At 35.6% G+C, this 22279-nt stretch overlaps 2 protein-coding genes across 6 annotated transcripts; one reads left to right on the plus strand and one right to left on the minus strand.

Annotated features, from left to right (window-relative positions):
* Positions 1–7: 7 nt before the first annotated feature.
* LOC149692343 (death-associated protein kinase 1-like) lies at positions 8–20800 on the plus strand. 5 transcript variants are annotated; one of them, XM_089868039.1, is made up of 22 exons: positions 8–204; positions 401–622; positions 700–838; positions 915–1114; positions 1191–1340; positions 1616–1664; positions 1740–1847; positions 1968–2135; positions 14847–14960; positions 15046–15144; positions 15216–15314; positions 15374–15472; positions 15627–15725; positions 15872–15970; positions 16433–16531; positions 16611–16709; positions 16779–16955; positions 17010–17226; positions 17780–17890; positions 17957–18414; positions 18477–18857; positions 18935–20800. In XM_089868039.1, exons 1-22 carry the CDS (start codon positions 140–142, stop codon positions 20009–20011), a joined length of 4329 nt encoding a protein of 1442 aa, XP_089724165.1. In that variant the 5' UTR covers positions 8–139; the 3' UTR covers positions 20012–20800. The 5 variants fall into 5 exon arrangements, with proteins under 5 accessions (XP_089724165.1, XP_089724167.1, XP_089724166.1 ...); XM_089868041.1 differs by having other exon boundaries at positions 17795–17890; XM_089868040.1 differs by having other exon boundaries at positions 17025–17226.
* On the minus strand, positions 20791–21625 carry mRpS7 (mitochondrial ribosomal protein S7). The gene has a single exon (XM_089868051.1). It carries the CDS (start codon positions 21556–21558, stop codon positions 20863–20865), a length of 696 nt encoding a protein of 231 aa, XP_089724177.1. The 5' UTR covers positions 21559–21625; the 3' UTR covers positions 20791–20862.
* Between the last annotated feature and the right edge of the window lie 654 nt (positions 21626–22279).

Here is a 22279-nt window from a genome sequence, read left to right on the forward strand (position 1 = left end):
TAGTAGGCTTAGGCCTCGTCAAAGAGTGAGTTGTGTCACACGTATTGTCGGTAATTAGCATATTTTTATATTTAATTGAAAGTAATTATTCGCGCGTATAGTTTATTAAGCATGAATATAAGTGTAGAATCAGTGTAATATGTCAAATGTTTGCAAAAACAATTCCTTTTACGATGATTACGACGTTTTCGAAGATGTCGGGAGGTAAGACTTGGCTTCTATTTTTTGTTTTTCCACCCACATCACCCCCTTGAACCCCTTCCCCTTCAAAATTTTGTGGTGTTGTGCTGGCAAGTTCGACCTGGGTGTTGAAACCAGTTTCAAAATAAAGAATGACACCGTGAGGCATATTCATTCTTGTGTAATTAAATAATTACTTCATCTTTTTATTATAAAACAGTGGGCAGTTTGCTGTGGTTAGAAGGTGTATAGAAAAAGTAACTCTTCAGGAATATGCAGCCAAATTTATTAGAAAACGCAGAGTAACTGGTAGTAGGAGGGGTCTACCAGTGGAAGATATTCTTAGAGAAGTTGAGATTTTGAATAGAGTTAAACATGACAATATTGTCCAATTACATGATGTTTATGATAATGGACCAGAGATGGTTCTTGTCTTGGAATTGTAAGGGTCATTTGATACAAAATGAAAGAATCACAGACTGTTTTATAGTACTTAATTTGTTTGAATCATACTTAAAGGGTTAAAGGAGGGGAACTCTATGACTTCATATCTGAAAAGGTTAAATTGGAAGAGAAAGAAGCTGCATTATTTATTGAGCAGATTTTATTGGGATTAAAACATTTACATGATCAAGGAGTAGTCCACTTAGATTTAAAAGTAAACTTAATTAACAAAGCTTAATTACTTAACATAATTTAGATTATCTTTAATATTAAACAATTAAATATTCTAGCCTGAAAATATTTTGGTGTCAGAAGAAGGTCTTAATAAAATAAAATTGATTGATTTTGGACTCTCAAGATATTTGGCTCCTGGTGTAGAAGTTAGGGAAATAATGGGGACTGCGGAGTTTGTAGCTCCTGAGATTATCAATTTTGAACCTATCAGTTTCGCCACAGATTTATGGAGTGTTGGGGTCATCACTTATAACATGTACGACAATTCTAATTAAAATTAAATTTTAATTATATTTTACATCATGAAATAAATAATTTTATGTGATTAACAGTTTAAGTGGTGAATCTCCATTTTTGGGGGAAGATAAACAAGAAACTTTTGCCAATATCAGTGCAGTTGACTTCAGTTTTGATAGAGAAATGAGTGGTGTCAGTGCCAATGCCAAAGATTTCATATCCAACCTTCTAATTAAGAACCCAAAGTGAGTATTGAACCCCCCCCCCCTTAGTTTTGTTACTTTTTATATTATAGTAGACCATCAAAGTAATTAGACTAATTGCCCACCATGCACTCTTCATGGTCTAATTGTTAGAGAAGCCCCTTCTCATTATAGTAGACACCCATTTATTGATTAGGTATATTAGTAACCATGGAAACAATGAGGACAGTACTGGATGTATATATATATATCTTTTTGGGGATTAGTTTTGGAGTAGATCTTTTTGTTAGTGGTAATACTTGCTTCTCTCTCCTTAGAAAACGGGCAAATGTGCAAGAATGTTTAGAGCATCCATGGATTTTGGAGGTAGAATTAAAAGTCCATTTAATATTTAATTAACGATAATTATAATTAATTTACATGAAAAATATTTAATTACAGTGCCATGAATACAGTTATAATATTAATGATGTCCCAGATTTTAATTTATTTCAAAGTAATATTAAAACAATCCCTCCAAAGCCAAAACATTTATCAAATCGCTGGAAGGTATTTAATTTATTTTATTTTTAATTTATCAATGTAATTTTTTTAAATTTCAGCTTACAAATTTATTTACAACAATTTTAGCTTATAACCTTAAATTTTGTGCAAATTTATTTACAATAGCGCACATTGGAAGCTGTGAAATTGTGCATTTATCTTCAAAATACAAGAAATGGTACAAGAAAACTATCCCTAAATAGTGGAAGTGCGGAAAGTGGTGGATTTTTTAACAGTGGATCAAGTGGAAACGGTTCCAGTTTCAAGAGTACAAAGAATAAAGCCAGGAGTTGGGTAAGTCCAATTTATTTTTTGTTTTTATTAAGTGTTGCTAACGTGATTTAGAAAAAGGGGGCGCGGTTTCGCAATTGTGAAGTAATTATGGTCTTGAACACCTTGTTATGGTGAATAACAGAATAAGTACTTTTTAAATTGCTAGATGGCGCCAATGTCTCTGAATAAATAAAAGTGGGAAACTTTGGCAAGAATAAGTACATTTTAAATCGCTAGATGGCGCCAATGTCTCTGAAAAAATAAAAACGCGGGAAACTTTAGCGCGAAATTTAAACTATCCCGCCAAAATACTTTCGATATCCGTATTGCTTTTTTCCTATAAAATTATCGATACTTCATTTAAAAACCGTAGTTAATGACCGATTAAAATTAACCAAAGTTATTTCCTTTATGAAATTGGCGGCTCCCATATTTAATTGACAAAAGTTTACACACTTTAATGCCCTCAAATCGAATAAAAAAAAGTTTAAAAAAAAAAAAAAAAAATACTCTGCTACCTCAGTTGAACGAACTTTACCAAAACCTTTTCGGTTTGTAGCTTTATTTTCCCTTCCAAAATAAGAGTAACAGCCCCCCTCTTCATCCATTCGAAATTTTTCGGTTCCCCATGGAATTTAGTTTACTCCAAAAATTTAAGTTAGTATCAGAAGCCCATTAACTAAAGAAGTAAATATTTCGCCTCACTCCTGTCAAATTTTACATTCCCCTTTGAGACACGTGATTTATTACAAATGATGCACACAATGTGTCATGTAGGGGGCGTGGCCTATGTCAATCTCATCTTCCATCTGGGGCTTCTGGGCATGCGTGAATTAGGTAGCTTTATATCAGTGTATTGGAATGGGCATCGACAGTCACATTTCCAATAAATCTATCCGCCGAGTCCTTCGACGCTTACAGTCACGTGACAGTACTATTTCAAAATATAGTTCCTGACACGCCCCTATATAACGTATTGTACATCCCTTTAAAGTGAATATAAATGATCACAAAGGATATTTGCCTAACTAAAAGAAAACACGAATATAAAACATGTCAAATACTTTGAATAATTAACTTTTGGTAGTTAAAGCCGTGACTCGTAACCTCCAGCGTGGTCCAGTCCTATCTCTACCAGCACCAGCAGTTTCAGTTGAAAAATTTTTATATCCCCATTCCGTTTCTTGGCTGGGCACCCGGGCCGCTCGCTCTGAACATTTTCTTTCAACCCCCAAGGTTTTCCCCCTTGTGAAAAATGTTGTAGAGTAACTCTAGAAAAGAGAGGGAACCCCCTCGAGCAATGTCTTATAACTTCTCCCTTTTATTATTATTGAGTTTTTTTTTCCCAACGCAGCTCTTTTCAATCCCTAGTAGAGTTGTCCCCTCCCCTTCGCTCTTAATGCTGCTAAGAATTTTTCCTTTCCACTGGCACTCTGGCAGTACTGCTAGTGTACTCTTATCGGAGTTATCACAACCGGCCGAAGCCAAGCGTCTCACGCGTAAAGGCATTTGCCGCGGTGTTTTAACTATAGCGGAGGCACCTGTGTCTCTCTCTTCTATCTTCAGTATCTTGTCATTTAGTTTTTGCTCTGTGGCAGGCTCGCTCGCTAGTACACGCTGCCGCTTGCGTTCTTCGGGTTTCCCATAATCATTCAGTTGGGACCGGACCATATGTAAAATAGTTAGAGACGGTTAGTCGAACGGAATAATAAGTTAGACGTGCCATATTTCGCGCCCAAATTTTTCTCGGATATAATCAACGTGAACTCCGCGTTGTGTGTTATGTGTGTTATTTTTTAAAACGTGACAATGTGAATAAATTGAAATTAATTTTCTCTTGGTGATTGTGGTGTCGGATTTTCATAGGGAAAGAATTTAACAACCAAGTTTTTTTTATCTTAAGATGCGGTCGAGTTATAATTTCTTTCCCAGTCATATTGGGATGCTAATGAAGTAATATAAACCAGACTTCTATAAAAAAAATATCTCCAAAATAAGGGAAGGAAAAATTCGGTTGAAATTAGCCCGCGGTTGTCAAATAAAAAATTATCCACAATTTGTGTTTTTTATTTTTTATTTCTTTTTTTAAAAAAAGGGTTAGGAAAAAATCGCTTATAAACGAGTAGAGTGTTAACAAGGCGCGCTTTTAACAGGAATCTATTTTTTACACCCCCGTAAATTTCCTAAATCGTACTAGTGAAGATAGAACTTGAGTATTTGCGAAAAATTTCAACTTGATCTCGATATTTGTTTTTGAAATAGTCACTGCAAAAAAACAATAGCTCGCGCGCGAAAACTGAACGTAATGAAACTTCCATAACGTTACGCGTCCCATAATTCAACGCCATTTTTCCGGAAACCTTTATTTTATTTTATTTTTTTACGTTTCATTCTTTTTGGGGACGAAAAGGCAATGATTCCTTTTTACTCGAGTAATCACTATTGTTCTTGAGTCAAGTTCCCTCCGGAGTCCGGGGAAGGGAAGAAATTCCGCTACCTTGTGTGTGTTTGTTTACGCGTACGTTGTGACGCTAATTTGACGCGGAAATAAACGTCATGGAGAGGTCCAAGCGTCGGTCAAGATCGCTGGACCCACCCCTGAAAGACGCGGGTCTAGGGGGCGCGAATTTTAGTCGGGGTACTGTGGTGGTGAACGCTAATATGAATCGGTTGAGGCCCCATCAAGTTGAAGGGTCCGTTGATGACGATGATGATGACGAAGGAATTACTGATTCCGAACAAGAATCGACGGTTTATTTTGATCAACAAGATGATTATGATGACGAAGGTGACAAGGCGTTTGTCGTCGTCTCTACTATGGTGAGAGATACAAACATACTTTAACCCATATATACCCCCTAATGGCGTGCGTTCGGGCTATGCAATTGATTCACCAATGTTATAGAAACCCCTTTGGGTGCCCTGTTAATGGTCGTCGTGTCAAAGTTAAGGGAATCAAGATTCCGAAGCTCTAAAAGATTCAACATGTACACCGTATTTTTAGTTACAGTACAGTACAGCCCCAAAAGTTGGACGAAGTTTGTCCCCAGTATGTTTGAGTCTTATTGCGTAGTTTGAACGCACTTGTCGCCTGTCAGATTCCTAAAACTAACCATGAAGTACTAAAAGCGCGATAGTGTATATCCCCTGGAGATTTTCATTGAAAAAGGAGATTTTTTTTCGGGGAAATTTCGCACTGTAGGAGATAAAATTAGTAGTTTCTGCTGTAGAAACGCATTTTTATAGCTTGAAAATGGTAATTTAACAGCGGGATTGTCAAAAATATTCCCTTGGAAAGTTTTCAAAAATTTACATGGGCCAACCATTATAGTTAAAATTAAAATCGTTCGTTCTTTAACCATTAATGGTCCCACCCTTTTGTTCCCAAGACTCTTAATAATCTTATCAAAGACATAAAGATGTTATCTGTTATTCATTGTTCTCTAATGAATTTACAACTGTTCAAAATACCCATCTCCAGAGTTAATTAGACAGTTACGAACATTAAGTTGAATAAATTAAGTTAAAAAGTCCATTTACTGCCGCTATCACACAAAGTCCATGGTAGGTAAGGTAAAAGGTACTTAGCAGCTCTCGTACCCCCACCCCATACACGCACCTGCTACATTTTATCTGCCCTAACGATTCAATTATGACCATGGGATGAGTGTTTCTTATTTATTTCATTAAAAGTATGTGTGTTCTTGAAGAAAACGTGTCCCACGTTCAACTCGAGTCGTAGGTAGAGCGAAGTGTAGAGACGACGCGAGTACAGGAAGGTGACCGCCCTTTTTTCGCGAAGCTTATGGCTCCCCGTTGATTACGAAATAGGGAAACAGACTGTAGGAGTTTTATTAACGAGATTAAGATAGTATTACCGCTACACATCTATCTTTTTTCTTTCTTTTCCTTTAAAACCCAGAGTGAAAAATGGCACCGTTTATGTATTAATACCATTATGGTATTATTTCTGACAACATGATTGTTATAATTTGCTCTTTTTTTGGCACAAGACTCTAGGAACCAGGGAGGGTAATTTTATTATAGGTTTCTGGCCCATTTAGTTTTGGATTCCGGAACATTTGTTTTATTACATTCTTTATTTATAAAGCGCAGATAGGCCTAATCTAAAGAGATTAGGAGAGAGAGAGGGAGACATTAGAGAGAGAAAGAGAGAGAGTCTTTGTTTAGTTGTTATCTACCCTTGTTAACTCTCAGATTTGTAAAGGATCAAATTACGTCGGCGTTATTATGTGTTAGAAATCACTGAGAAAATGTTTAGTTGTTTGTCACTTATCAGGGAATTCAGTTGGAGAGGTTGTTGGCAAATTGGGAGATGTCACAGGTATTCTGCTTAGAAATGAATGTCTTGTCCCCTTTTCCCTCAAAATAGCGGACAATTTTCTACAGTGCAAGGCTAGTGACTTAAAGTAACCGTTTAGTGTGTAAATTTTCACCACTTTGCCCATAAATAACCCCAAAAACAACCGCAAAATCCATAGTCAAACCGAAATTAAACCCTTCATCTCAGAGCCTACAATTTTCAAAATAAATCACAGTAAATTTTGGTACGCGTAGCTATAAATTCCTAATTCGCAACGGCGCGAGCGAATTTATATCAAGAATTAGCATAGTAAGGGGTCATAATAAGTATATATATTCACATTCTTAAACCTCTTAAGAGACACTCGAGATAAGAGAACCGACGACCTAATTCTATCCCTGGCTGCATTCTTCAACACGGCATAAGTTTAAACACATACGTGAGAATTCATAAGTAAAGTTCCGCGACACTTTTCCCCGTTGACTCATAGTTAAAAATTTCTTTTCGGTCATCATCTTCTTGAATTCAACACGGAGACACCCCCTCTTCTAAGTTCTAAATCATCCCCCCCCCCCTATTTAGTTAGGGATCAGGGCCAATCGATGTGGAGAGAGAGAGACTTTTTCTTGTCACGGCTTCTTTACTTTGGTAGTTTAAACGTATAGCATCCTGGTGAATTGCGTGGGCGGATTTACTGCTTCGGAACTAATTACTTAGACTTCATCCACGTAGACAGATTGGCACCCCCTCAAAAGATGTCTTCCCTCTCACTCACTCACTCACTTGCTTTCTTTCATTCCTACGTCACTTCCCAGTTGGTTATACTGTTAGGTTAATTTAGGAACATCAGGGCATATCTTTATAAAGCCATGACCCCGTCGCTATTAAAAAAGGACAAGGACCTAGTAGGCCTAGGCGATATTGCTGGAGGAAAAAATAAGCCTAAAAAATTTTGTAAATCGTGGGAAAAAATGTATGGATGGCCGAGAAATTTTCCGTTTTGCTCGACGCACCGATGAACAATAATATCACTTCTAAAATTTTTGCAAGAAAATGTAAATGATGGGGGCGCAAGGAGGAGTTTCAATGTTGTTTTTTTATTTATTTATTGCGAAAGTTGTTCTGATTTTTAGATTTTTGTTCTACGTGGCTTCGATTTTTTTGTCTTTTATTACTTGAATTTTTAAACGTACGTGATGGATTGATTCTTGATTTATTTTGTTCGTGTTTGATGACAAATTTTATATTTACCTTATACCAAAATTTAGTATTTCTCTTTTTCCTGTCGTTTCTAAAACGGGAAACTACTTAAATTTGTTCCATTAAGTGACACTTGTTTAAATATTTGTCACGGAAAAAATTAGAAGTCTGTTAACTGAAGAAGTTTATGGTAAAAAAACGCAAATTACGTTTTAAAAACTCGAGAAAAATTATAATATTATAATTCTAAATATTATGAATATGTCTTGTATCTCTATAAATATTGTAAGTTATAGAACGTTAGAACGACAATCGGAGTATGTTGTTTCACTTCAGATAATCGACTTTATAAACAAACAAACACAATAGAAATTAAATCGAAATTGACAAAAAAAATGAAACTTTTGCGTTGACCTAGAAAGTTTTTTATTTATTTATTTTTTTTTTATTATTTACAACATAATAAACTAAATGTTTATATTGCTATTTATTCCAGGACTTAAGCGTGTAATCGCCCGACTGATTTGGGGACAATTTAATACAGACGGATTATAAACTAGCTTTGCATAAAATATTCAAAATTAAATTAGAAAGGAAGAGAAAGAAAATATATGCTTGTTTTAAAGAATCAAAATCCCTATAATACAGACTTCAAAATTTTCGACAGACACCCCCGCCATTCGTCGGCCCTGTTTTGTTTTTCTTATTCGAGCCCATTAATTTTTAGCCTCGAACTCTATTCTATCGCAATTACTCGAGCGTTTAGTTTGTTTGGTTGAAACTTAAAAAAAAAAATAACCAAAATAACTTTTTGAAAAGTTATTGCTAAGCCTATTTTTGCAAACGAGATATTTGCGCGGTGCCGCGGCCAAATTCCATATATATATATATTTTTGAACGAGCCAGTTACGCTTGAACTAACAAGCCTCGTTTGCGTTAACTGAAACTAGGCTTACCACTTACCACTTTACCGCTATACAATTAATGTAACCGGGAAACCCATGGGTGGTAAGTGATATGATACAAGAAATACATGTATAGTTTTTATATACATATAAAAATAGCTAGCTGTACTAATTCAAATGTAACGCCCAGTTATCGATTATGTTTATTGATCGGTGACATTTTACCTGTACAAAACTTGCGCCCAACTCTCTCTCTCTCGTAGAAATATTTCTTAATATTTTTTTTTGAGAACTCTGAACTCGCGCAAGATCTGGTATTCAAGCCTCCAAATTTACCTATTTTGAAGTAGAATAGAAGATATTGATGCTTGCTTTAATTAGGGAATTTTGATTATTTACTTACGATGAAACTAATAGTAATACCAGCATAAGTTTATATGTGATATATTCCATAAGTATGACACTACCTATACAAGTTCGTAATGCTAGAGACTTACAGCTCGAGCTAGTTCGGGAACGACTAGCGGTTAATTTTGCAGTCCATCTTCCTGTACTAAGCCTTTGACAGCGCCTCACCAGAATCTATGACCTACGTCAGTCACTTCATTACAAGCTCCAGTTTGTAACCCGTGACAAACTTACCTTAAACATATCTAATCTTATGAACTTATGGTACCAGTTAAGCATTTATACGATTACAAACCCGTACCTTTTTAATAATATTTCGCAATATTTTTTAAATTTTGAGAAACTCCCCTTGCCTTCCTAAACCGGACCCGTAACCCTTTAGGATTTAAATTTACGCGGTTTCTAATATTTCGTCCTTGTGTTGTCATCATCATAATAGAAGTAGTTCCTGTTTACCGTGTTGAGTATGAATATGAAACTCATTAATTTTTATTAAAATTTAAATAGCTTAAAGGGAACATCCTTTATCGCCTGACCTTGAGTCTTAGTGAGGCTTGCAAGATTTTTTTTTCTATAATTTTCGCTTCGGCGGAAATACCTCATAAGTTAAACTAAATAAATAAATAGATTATAAACATTATATTCATAAAAAAGGTATTGAGATAAATTTAGGGCACTTTTTATATATTTTGCCTCTAAGTTCGCTTCTCTTTTTGACCTTTAAAGAAATCTTTCTACGTATTTATTATCAAGGAACGGATTTAAGTCTTAATTTTCGAGATAACGGAACCATTAATCTACTGGCATATTCTTGAATTTAAATTTTTTCTTTAAGTTCTTTTTTAATCGATATTGTTATTTGGATTGTTACGAAGGTGATCGCATTGACCCGTTGAATAAATTTACTGTTTAATTGGGTCTTTTTTAAGTTGTGTTATAGTGTCAGTGTATCGCGTAAATATGACAACTATGTTAATTATCAACAACGGGGGGGGGGAGTGTTTAAAAAATATAAAATTGCCCTCGTTAATGAAGCAGCTAGTGACGAAATTTGGAAACAAGTTTAATATACCGTAGTTTACTTTTGAACTGGAAAAGAATTGGGAATTTTTTTTAAATCAATTTTATTGACAGAATGAATTTCGTGTACAGGCCTAAATTTTATAGAAGTAGAACTAGGAATTATTATTGTGCAACGATGATATAGATGTTGAAGATGCGTAGCGTTATTTTATTGACGTCATGGGAAAAACGCGTTGCTAGACTTACTATTTACTATAATCAAGAAGTGATATCTAGTTTATTAGGGAGAAGGTACAAATTCGCCACATTTCCAGCTTTATCTCCATTCCAAACGTAGGTCCGGAGTTAATCCCCGCCGCCTCTAAATTACAACCAGCATCTCATTGGTTCTTGAAAACTCACGTCAGCGCTACGCGAATGACGATAATTCCGACTGAGGAGAGGCGAAATAGCCCGGCCTCCTTTTACATCCCCCCTTGTATTTTGAAAGGGGGACTGGGGCTATAGCGCGCGAATACTTAGGCATCGTATACCTTCTCCCTAATAAACTAGATATCACTTCTTGCTATAATTATATACTATAATTTTAGTTTTGTTGTAACTAGATTAAACCAAATTGTTTTTGAAGTGATCAATATAATATCGCGTCTTAAGGGTCTGAAATAAGGTCTTAGCATATAGCTTGAAACGTCAAAGTATCGTACACTCAAAACTGTTGTATTCCCGTTACGGTCTATTGCTCGGGCAAAAAAAAAAAAAAAAGAAAGAAAGAAAGAAAGACATCGCTACCTTTACCGTCGTCGCTTTGACCTAATATTTCTTGATCTGTTCCTAACTTATGTCATTTAGGATACCATTTTCTCTCTAATTTTTATTTTTTTTATTTTTGTTTCTTATATTTACAAAAAGTTCAGAACATCCTATTCCTAATTTCCTAAAGATAATTACTTATCTACAGTTTTAATTATATCTCGGTAAAAACTGTGAAAATTCTCTTATTTTTAAAGTTGATCTAGATTAACATTGGTGCCCTTTATTTTTTTGAAACTTCCTCCAAAACGCTATGGGCTATTTTGGTAAATTAAATTAATTTAAAAACTTAAAAACTTAAAAACGAGGGACCTCTTTTTTTTTAAATACCCCAGGGGATTAACGGTTCAGGAAAAAAATTATTGGAGATTATAAAGTTGCTTTATAATATTATAATTCCTTACATTATGATTGTGTGCTTTAAAAGCGTACAAACAGACGTGAAATATCTGAAACTCGCGTGGTATTTGAATTCTTATAATTATAAACCAAAGAACCACACTTAAATTAATTTTAATCGAATATCATTTAAACGGCTAAATACTTAAAAATAAATTTTTTAATTTATTTTTTTTTTTTAATTTTATTTTTTGGAATTTTTGTTGAAACTTGAAGTTATTTCCCCATAAGATTATCATCATCATTTCGAATTAAGGAAACCCGTTCTAACTCCAGATCGAAATCGTATAATTATTGTCATCTGTCGTGTTTGTTTGATATTAAGATGACACCGAATCATTCAAAGAATAAACAATGGCTTTGCCATTCTCACGCGAATCAATACATACCGCCATCCTTTCTCCCCCCCCTAGTTCCCAGTAACGACAGGAAAGATAATTAGACGTCTCATTGTTTAAAAGGATCTCCCTTTCATTGGGGGAACGGTATTATACTTTTTTTGAATAGCAGCCTAGGTGAACAGGTAGAAATTTTTATAACCATATACATTTCCTTCCATCGCGACCGGGGAAGTTCAAAGGGTGGAATAGTTGGTTTCGCTCCGAGGAATTTATATCTTGCTTACGTCATACCCTTACCTTACCTGACATTAATGAAATAACTCTATAAATAATCATTTTTTCCCGACAGTTTTATGTTGTATATTTTTCTAAACCCGAAATTGTATATATATTTTAATTTTATTGAAAGAGATACGAGGATAAAGGTTGAATTTTTAAGAAAGTTGTTATCCTTATACGTGGATGCTATAAATAATCATACTATTATTCTTATTTAATTTATTTAAATGTCTCCACCTTCGCCTTCAGTGGTAACGTTAGCAATTTTTCTTAGAGAGTCCAACCTTGGAAAATTAGAAGTAAATCATCCAAGGCTGGATTTTACTGTTCATAATTTTCAGACTATGGAGAATTGATTCCAATTAAACCATGAGGTCAGGCTACTTAGCGGACAAATTTCAATACCAAGTAGCTTCGCCTTCTGGTGTAAATGTTATCAATCCTCCTTGTCTGAAAACTGTACAAAAGCTACCGACATTCCTGACTTCAGAGGCCATACTGTTTATTTCCAGCTTTCACTTTTATTATTATTAGAAAGTTTTGTTTTCAAATTTACAGCACACTTTCAAACAAGAAACACAACATAAAAATATATAGAAAGAAAAAAAAATAAATCCAGACCTCGTTTTATATTTAAGGGTATTATAGTACACAATCAATATTTTGTTAAATAAAAATTGAAAACGAAACAAGTCTCTCACGCGTTACCTCGTGACTACAAAATTAGAAAAACTTGTTTTTTCACTTTTAAAACTTGTTTTGGGTTTCGTTTCGTTCTTCTTCCTCCCCCTTTTTTGGTTTTATTAATTAGAAATTGAGTATTTTTAATTGACGTTAATGGTTGCTGGCTGGGTATGACCTTCTTGTATATATAATCCCTTCATCATTTTATTAATTATACACCACTCCTTTTAATAATAGCCAGCCAACGCAAACGACCGACCGATCGATCGATCTATGTTTAGGTTGAGGTTGGAAGGCCTTACTTACCCTTCCTTCCGCTATAAACTGAAGGGATGGGAAATGTTCCCAGGATCTACTACTACAAGTCTATAACTATATTTTGCACGCAATGATTGTGTATGAAAACCCCTTCACGACCTAAAAGGTAGCCGCGCCCTAGACCAAGCCTCTTTAAAAAGTTTTGCGATAACTTTCTATTAAAAATGTATTACCTAAGGCACGAACTCCCGTACGTACCTACACCTATTTTGGAGAAACAATAGAAATAACTCCTATAGAAGTAAAACCGCCTGTGAAAGTTCATTCATTGAAGTTATATATAATTACAATACAAATGTTGAACCTCCAAAAGCTTATTCGTGAATTATTATTCACATCTAGTTATAGCTTCCTTAATAATTATCTTACTTTTGCATTGCATAATATAAACTTTAAAGGGCATATCTCGTGAAATTTACTTGCATTAGTTTGTACTTTGTTGAGTTTAGTTTTGGTTACATTGATTTTACTAGTTAGTTTAAGTTGGCTTCGTTTCAAATATAGTGTCAAAAGATTCCCGTAGGTATAAACAATCTAATTATTAATTATAATATTCGTCTGACGTCAAACGCGTTGTTGAGCAATAATAAATTATTTTTATTTATATCTTGGGTCTCGTCAGCTCATTTTGAAACTCGGGGTTTTTGCCAACGAGACTTTGTCTTTAAGCATTGAAACATCTTTTCAAACGGATTCATTGTTTGTGATCAGTGTTGCCCGAAGTTCTTTAAATTGACCATTTCCTAGCACCCTTGTATCTCTTATACAACGACAACCTTTATGGTGTTTTTTTTTTTATTTTTCGTACGCTTTAGACTCTTCCTCTCTTTATATGGACAATTTTTCGTCATTTATTTTTTAGGCATTCTAAGGCCTTTTCAGTTTTTCCCATTTTTGTCTTAGCTTAAGAGTTTACAAGATGGGACCGTCGTAAAAAGTGCAAGATCCCAATAAAAAAGTAAAATAAATGGCTGTAATATCTCGTCCATAAAATGGGCATCGCAGGGACCCAGTATTCCCAAAATTCAAGGGATTGTTTTAGTCAGTTTCGCGTAGGAACCAACCGAGTAGTGTTGGATGACCCTTTCTGTAAAGTTCTGATTCTCCATCTCTCTTGTAAGTTTATTTTAAATCATTAATTTAAATAATTAGAGAAATTTTGCTAATTACTATCTACGTTACGAACGTTGTCGTCGTGGGATATCTTTTCATAATTTTCAATCGTTTCGGCTACGCTTGATAAAACTTTATAATTTGCTTCTAAATGGTGTAAAAGTTTTTGTTTTTTATCTATATATATATTTATATGGTGTTATGTTACTATGAACCAAATAGTTGTGGCACCCTTGGTGTAGCGGGAGTAAGTTTTGAAGGGGTTCGACCGAAAGTATTTAGGACGGTTTCAAGGTAATAAAATTATTCGAAAGTACAGGTATACAAGTTTTTCCCGCTCTGACATCATTAAGCCACCAAGTTTCCTTTTTTCCCCATTTTTTATTTTCATTTTTTCGGGTTCAAAAATTTAACTTCCCCCTCCCTCCCTTTTTGTAAATGTCAAAAATGTATAGAAATATACTATTTTTACCCCCTATACGTATTTTTGCGTGTACATGGCAAACTTAATTATGGCGGGTAATTTAAACCGCGAAAACTCACGATACGACCACAGATTATTATTCAAAAAAGGCGCGAATCGGGTTAGCGCCCATTTTAAATTGACAAACTAGAGGTCGAGTTGGTTATTGTTTAATTTAACCTTAAAATTGTTAAGAACTTGAGTTTCGTGTTGAAATATTCTTGAAAATGACGACTTTAAAGAATTTTTGGACACAAAACAATCATTTTTACAAAAGATATGGGTGTGTGATAAGAATGAACTGAGTTTGGAAGATGAACTCGTCTTGAAACTTTTCTTGCGAAACGTCCTGAAATTATTCATTTTTTGGCTCTTAACCAGTTTATAGTTTCTAAAATAAAGAATTATTTAATAAAGTGATATAAAGTTTAGTGTAAATTAATGGTTTGGGTTTACAAATTACAGCAAGACGAAAATTTCGTAGTCGCCGCTCTCTTTTGTGCCATTGAAGAAGGGAATCTTCCCGGGTTAGAGGAACTTTTCTCCATGTCAAGAGTCGAAGCCAATCAAACGAACAGAGTAATTAATTTTCTTAACAATATCATTGTTGTTAATTATAGCTTAAATATTTAAAAAAAAAAAACAATTAAATATGTATTTTAAGCACGGGGAAACTGTTGTTCATATCTCAGCTGGTTTAGGCCAGTTGGAAATCCTGAAGTTCCTACATTCCAAAGGAGCCGACTTGCAAAGATTAGATAGTGTAGGATATTTTTAATCGTAGTCTAACCTGAAATTAAGTTAAATTTATCTTAAATCTTAATTATTAATTAGCACGGGGATAGTGCCATATATTGGGCCGCTAGACAGGGCCAAGACGATGTTATACAGTACCTGCGTGACAGCGGAGTTAGTGTTAATATTAAAAACAAGGTGTGTTACTTAAATTCATTTTAATTACGGCTAGGTGGTCCTAATTAGCATTAATTTAGGCCAGCGAAAGTGCTTTACACGTAGCTGCCCGATACGGACACGCGAGTGCCGTTCAATTATTGTGCAATTTAGAGGCGGACATAAACGCCCAAGATGAGGTAATTATTATGTTACAATATTACTATTATGTTTCTTGTTGGAAAAAAAAATGTATTTATTGTTTTATGATTCATTGTGTTTTTTTTTCTTCACATTGTTGCGTAATTATTTAAGCACACTGTTTCGTTGACACATTCTTTTTATAATAATTAGCATGGTGAAACGGCCCTGCACATAGCTGTTTGGCACGGTTTCCCCAAAATTGTGCATGTATTGTGTGTCGCGGGAGCCCTGACAAATGTCAAAAATAAGGTGCGAAAAACAATTATCGTTTTGTTGTATTTTTTTTTGTCCGGTTATAGTGAATACTTTTATATTTTTTGTACATCAAATTTAATTACAAAAATTAGTTAATTAATGAAGAGTTTTTATGGAAAATTGTGAATAATAATTTGTAGGAAGAAGATACTCCTTTACATTGCGCAGCTGCACGAGGTCATAGTGAAAGTGTGCGATGTTTATTAGATTCTGGTGCCGATGCTGATATATTAGACAAGGTCTGTCCTTTATTACTGTTATATTTGTTAGTCTGTACCAGAAGTATATAATACTTCTCTTCGAGAGAAGTGTACCACAACGCGGGGTAAGTGTAACGTCACTCTTCCCAACATCGGAACATTTAGAGCAAGGTTACTAAACCGAATCACATACACGATAAATAGTTCCTCATCATTACTCTATTAGCGCTTAAATATTTGGCAAGACGCGCTTGTGGATTTTTGTCCCACGTCAAGACGAGGTTTGTGGGATGATTGCTGGTGATTTAGTGCCGAACAACTATAGAATTCACCCCACGGTGCGATGCCCATTTGTAGTTTGATGCGCGGGAAAGCAAACAAAACGGGAGACCCTGGGAAGAATGACGTTACATAACTAATGCAATTAGAGGATACAGAGTGTCATCCTTCTTCTATTATCCCCTTCTGTCTGTACTTATTTAAGTATTTTTAATTCAACAGCATGGATGTACCGCTCTACATTTGTCTCTGAGAAGGCACCATGTCGCTGTGTCTATGTTGCTACTACATTCCAATTGCCAAGTGGATATAGTGGATAATGTAAGATATTCATCAAATTAGGCAATGAAACCCACCCAATTCATTAATAAAATAATATTATTTCCATCTAATCCATTAGCATGGTGAAGCTCCAATTCACATAGCATCTCGAGAAGGCCTGCTACCATTAACGCAGACTTTATGCGCGTTTGGTTGCAAGGTTGATGTTCCCAATAAGGTAAGTTGTAGTAAATAATGCTAACCGCGAGCGACAGTTAGAAACGTTTTCGCTTTCGTTCTATTACAGGTTGGTTTTTACCCTCTTCATTTGGCTGCCAAAAATGGCCATACCGAAGTTGCCAGATGTCTATGTCTTGCTGGGTGTAACGTGGACCAGAAAAATAGGGATGGAATCACCGCCGAAGTTACCGCTTTGGCTCAAGGATACAGCAACATCGCCGATTTTCTTTCTAGGGTTAAAAATGTAATTTATTTCTTAAGTTATTCATCGCGACAAACGTTTGTAATGAATTAACAGTGTGGCTTGAAACAGGGGAGAGATGATTACATCACGCAACTTATTCCCTCGACGCAAGCCATATCGCGTATAAAATTAAAAATATTCGGACACAGCGGCGTTGGTAAAACGACGCTTCTAGACTCTCTAAAAACGGGATATTTCAGTAGTTGGTTTAGAAGATCAAAATCATCCACCTCTCCTACTACTTCCATGAATAGTAATCCCGAAAAACCTGGTGAGATATTTTTTGACCAGTGGTGTGCGAGTCCCGTTTTTTCGGTTTTGAGCCGAGTCCGAGTATCGAAACTAATTTCTTATCGAGTATCGAGCCGAGTATCAAAAATACTTTCGAGTATCGAGTATTTAGATAGGTCAAATTTTGTTTGTTCTTTCGAGTAATTATCGAGTCTCAAATATTGACTTGTCGAGTAGCAATTTTGTAAATTTCTTGAAAATAACGAAGATTTTCAATTATCTAATATCGAACTAGTTCAAAAAGATTGTTAGTGATCAATTAAACATTGAACAATTGATTTTCAAAATAAATGATCATGAACTCATCGTCTGCTATAGTTGTAAGCCTCGGATTCGAGTATTTGTCGAGTATTTAAGATGTTAAAAAGCTACTCGAATCTGTCTCGAGTATCTCAATGTGTTGTTATCGAGTATCGAGTCGAGTACTCGAACTTAACGAGTACTCGCACACCCCTGATTTTTACCAGTTTATTCTTCAATTACTTACTAATGGCTTTGGTGTCGCTTCTTTTATAATAATTTGAATTTGGAAGTTTTGGCCTTTATAGATGTAGACCCGACCTTAAATGAATCTGGACTTAGCTTTGAGACTGTCAATGAAAACTATACCAAAGGAATTGATATTCAACAAGCTACAATTTCTGGTAATTATACTTCATTTTAACTTGTCTTGAAGACGTACGCTTATTCTTTAAATAATCTTAAAAAAGGTGTAGGCGATTTGAGTATTTGGGAATTTTCGGGTCACGAACCCTACCACATTATATACGATCATTTTATCGGAAATACAAACTGCCTCCACGCCATAGTCTTTAGGCTGAGCGATCCTTTAGACGTTCAGTTGCAACAAGTCTTTTTCTGGCTCTCTTTTCTTCAAGCGAGAATCCCGCCTTTAGAGCCATTAGGAAATCGCGGCAAAAGTTGCAAACCCGCTAAAGTTTGCTTGATTGGAACGCACGCTGATTTGGCTTCTAGTTCAACTAATTCCGTCACCGGAGATTACGCGAATGAAGCCGCTAATGCCGTTTTAGATAGCGTGAAAGAGAGATTCCAACACATTTTTGATCTCCACGATTCAATCTTTATTATGGACGCCCATATTGTGGGTTCTCCCGCCATGAAAGCTTTAAAACAATACCTTGGTACTTGCCGCCACAAAGTTGTCCAGGTAATATAAGTCAACGCTTTTAATATCATTTCTGGGTAAGTTTAATTCTTATTTCTTTCTAGGGTCTTCCAAAGAGTACCCATTTCCTGGATGTTGTCATTGGACATTTGATCAATTGGCGAAAAACGTCTTCCACCTTTCCCGTTTTGCCTTGGCAACAATTTATCGAGCAGGTTCAAAGTCAGGTCAATCCTTTGGCGGGAGAAGACCATATGAAGGAGCTCATTCAGCAATTGCAACTGATGGGAGAAGTTTTGTACTTGAAGTGCGGAAATCAAGAGAATCAAGATGTAGTCGTGACAAACCCTAAATGGTTGACTGTCGATGTAGTTGGTTATTTATTATCGAAAGAACATCTCAGACAAGCCAGAGTTACTGGAAGCTTTAAAATTGACGACACTCAACTCTTATTCCCTGACACGGACGCCTTAGATCTTTTACAAGTATGGTTTAACATTGATTGTCGTGTACGGGTGGAAAACTTCACTCAAACTGTTGTTAACTTTCGTTTTATTTGAAGGTTTTAGAATCTTTACATATTTGTACTCAGTGCGACAATGATGGTGAAATAGAGTACGAATTTCCTTGTTTCAATCAAAAAGAGTCCCACGAAGAATTGTGGGAGAAAAATTTGCCTTATTCCAACGCCGTTTACGGAGGAATCCGAATTCGATGTTTACCCGGAGTTCATCATTTATTAGGGTGTCTTTTCCCCAGGGTTCAGGTGCAACTTCGCAGATTAGCGGGCGACCATCCTTATCCAGAAAGTGACCTTTATCAGTGGTTCCAAGGAAGCAAATTTAGTCGCGGTATTGTAGAGGGTTTAATAACTTTGGTAGATAATGGCGAAGCTATCGAAGTTAAGGTCAGAGGACCTTCCGACGTTCAAGGAGACAGTTTCTATTTATTAGAGGATCTGTTATGCGTCATTGACCAAGTTTTGACGGAAACCTGCCCTGGTTTATTAGTTGAAAAACATTTATTAAGCTCTTCTCAGTTGCGTCAACATTTGGATAATGTTGTTAGCTATTCACCCGAAAGAGTTTTAAGAGCCTTATTGGGAGATGGTCCAGCCGCCGCTCTCCAGAATAATAACAATAATCGCGAAGAAAAGATTTTAGATTTAGTTTGTTGCGGTACGCCTGAAAAACTTTACGTACCAAAATCTCCGAATGGAAACCATTCCATTGGGCCAAATGGTTTAACCTTGGCCCCTGACCTTCACGTTTCTCATCTCTCTCTCTTAACCCGACAACATTTATGCGCTCTTTTAGACCCGGCGGAAGCTATGGGTCGTGATTGGTGCTTATTAGGAGTTTTACTGGGTATGACTGATAAATTACCCAGAATAGATCCCGGGGATAATCCAACTTTTAGTCCTATGGCTCGGGTTCTAGAAGAGTGGTCTAAATCGCCAGAAAGTACCGTGGGCTGCTTGCTCAGGAAATTAGAAGAACTAGGCAGACACGATGCTGTGGAAGTTATTTTTAGGACAGCCCCACTTTTAAAAGTATTTCCTTTAGAAGATGAAGCTATTAGCGAAGATACTGGAGTAGCCATTGATTCTCATACCTCTAGCTCTAGTTTATCCCGATAAAAACTTTTCAGTTATTGGAAAATAACTTGATTATTGTAAAAATTATAATAAAAATATTTTTGAAAATACCTAAACCCCATAACCAGAATACTGGGTACTTAAAAAAAAATTATTATTTATTCCGTTTACCATTTGGTAAGTAGTACTTTTCCCTTCCAATTTAACATCTCTCATTTCCTATAGTATTCCAATTAGCCTTATTCCTGATCAGCGCCACCTACCCATAGCGGCGACTTTGAGAACTACTGTAAGCGGCAAGCCAATCAGATGTTGCTAAAATCTGGTGACGTCACTGACTGGCACTCTCAGGTCTTACCAAAAATGACGTCACCAGATTTTAGCGACATCTGGTTGGCTTACCGCTTACAGTAGTTCTCAAAGTCACCGCTATGGGTAGATGGCGCTGATCAGGAATAAGGCTAATTAAAATGTTTCAGTTCCAAATTCTGAAGTTTAGACAAGAGAGATTAGCTCTATTTTTAACTAATCGAAAAATCAAAATATGTAAAACAAAAGGAAGAGATTTGATCTATAGAAATTATATATTATATCTTTCTGTAAAAAATACTGTAAATATGAGAAGAAAATTGTTTGCAAAGAGATTTTTAGGTCTTTTGTGCCATGAAAATTTTGGTGTTATGACATAGCTTTTTTTTTCTCAAATCTTGAAATTACCTTGTTGGTCAAGGATATTTGTAACCAACGGTGTAAAGCAGGATGTGGACCAAAATAATTTGCCCAAAATGGTATTTTTAAAACAGAATAAAATCTGGGAGAAATTACTCTATACTTTTGTTTATTTATTGCATTATCATTAGTTACATTTTACAGGGCATTAACATTTTTTGAAACTACATTCTAAAGTGCGCGTAAGCTTTGTTGGCTTCACATTGGACGTGTAAATCTTGCTTCTTTTTCACAACTCGTCCTTGATTTTTAGAGGCGTCTATCATTTCTTTTGCCATTTGTTCTGGGAAGTGAACTTTTCTTTCTTTATCACGTCCAGCTAAAATCAGCCATTTCATTCCCAAAAAATTACTTCTTCTAGGAGTGATGGGTATGGGTACTTGGTAAACTACCGCACCACGCTTTGTCGGTTGTAATTCAGCAATTGGTTTGCAATTTTCTACAGCTTGATGAAAGATAATGTATGGATTACACTCGATACCCGTTTTTTTATTTTCTGGAGCAGCATTGTATTTTGCCAACTGCGTTCGTTTGATTATCTCGAATGTTTTTTCCATCAGCCTTCTGGCTGTGTCTTTATCTCCGCCTTTAACTAATAAGTTTGTAAATTTCTTCAAAGTCTCATCATGAAAAACGGAACTGGTCAATTCATTGAGGGCAGCTTTCACAGGCGCAAAGGCCATCTCTTTAAGTTTACCTTCTTCATCCAAAATTCGTAACTTATCTTTATCCACTACTGGATTTATATATTTACTAGAATAAACCGAAGTTCTCACGGAATTTTTTAAAACGTTTACATTTACTTTGCTCGAGAAAAACACGTGGAAATTTGAATTTAAACATTTCCACGCGGAAGCCATTTTTAAAATACAGCAGACTCTCTCAGCATAGCCCACACGATCACGCGCTCACGGAAGCAAGCACCCCACTATAGAAAGCCGTTCAATCGGCCAAAAAGCGCGACTCAAGGATTATTAGCGGGAAATTCATTTACTTCTGACGAGGGCTAAGAACAATTTTTATCCATCGACATAGTCTTCATCTCCCATAGAAATAGGGAACTAACAGTTCTGACCCTGAAACGTCACACCCTTCTATCTCTTACTGGAGTTTCATCCCCCCTACCGGTTGGAAACGGTATTCTACGCACAACAATTCCAACCAGAGAGGGGCTGCGTGACGTCAGACTATCTCTTCCCCCTAGCCAGTTGTTAGCTCCCTATAGCGGCGGTTCTTGTGCTGTTTTGTTGTGTTTTAATGCTGTTTTATTGTGTTTTTATGCTGTTTTATTGTGTTTTTATGCTGTTTTATTGTGTTTTTATGCTGTTTTTTTGTCTTTTGTGCTGTTTCATTGTGTTTTATGCTGTTTCATTCTGTTTTTATGCTGTTTCATTGTGTTTCTATGCTATTTAATTGTCTTTATGCTGTTTCATTGTGTTTTTATGCTGTTTCATTGTGTTTTTATACTGTTTCATTGTGTTTTTATACTGTTTCATTGTGTTTTTATACTGTTTCATTGTGTTTTAATACTGTTTCATTGTGTTTCTATGTTGCGTCATTGTGTTTTTACGCTGTTTATTG

Source organism: Phalangium opilio, unplaced genomic scaffold, assembly GCF_054372755.1.
Source record: "Phalangium opilio isolate 3A_F unplaced genomic scaffold, DU_Popi_V2 ptg000024l_1, whole genome shotgun sequence".
NCBI classification, from domain to species: domain Eukaryota; kingdom Metazoa; phylum Arthropoda; class Arachnida; order Opiliones; family Phalangiidae; genus Phalangium; species Phalangium opilio.

Excerpts from the sequence above, each read along its gene's own strand:
- mRpS7 (XM_089868051.1), bottom strand. The coding sequence starts at position 21,558 with ATGGCTTCCGCGTGGAAATGTTTAAATTCAAATTTCCACGTGTTTTTC.
- LOC149692343 (XM_089868039.1), top strand. The coding sequence starts at position 140 with ATGTCAAATGTTTGCAAAAACAATTCCTTTTACGATGATTACGACGTT. Across the intron at positions 2,136-14,846 it reads AGAATAAAGCCAGGAGTTGG|CAAGACGAAAATTTCGTAGT; the intron begins GTAAGTCCAATT and ends TACAAATTACAG. Across the intron at positions 17,891-17,956 it reads TCAACAAGCTACAATTTCTG|GTGTAGGCGATTTGAGTATT; the intron begins GTAATTATACTT and ends ATCTTAAAAAAG.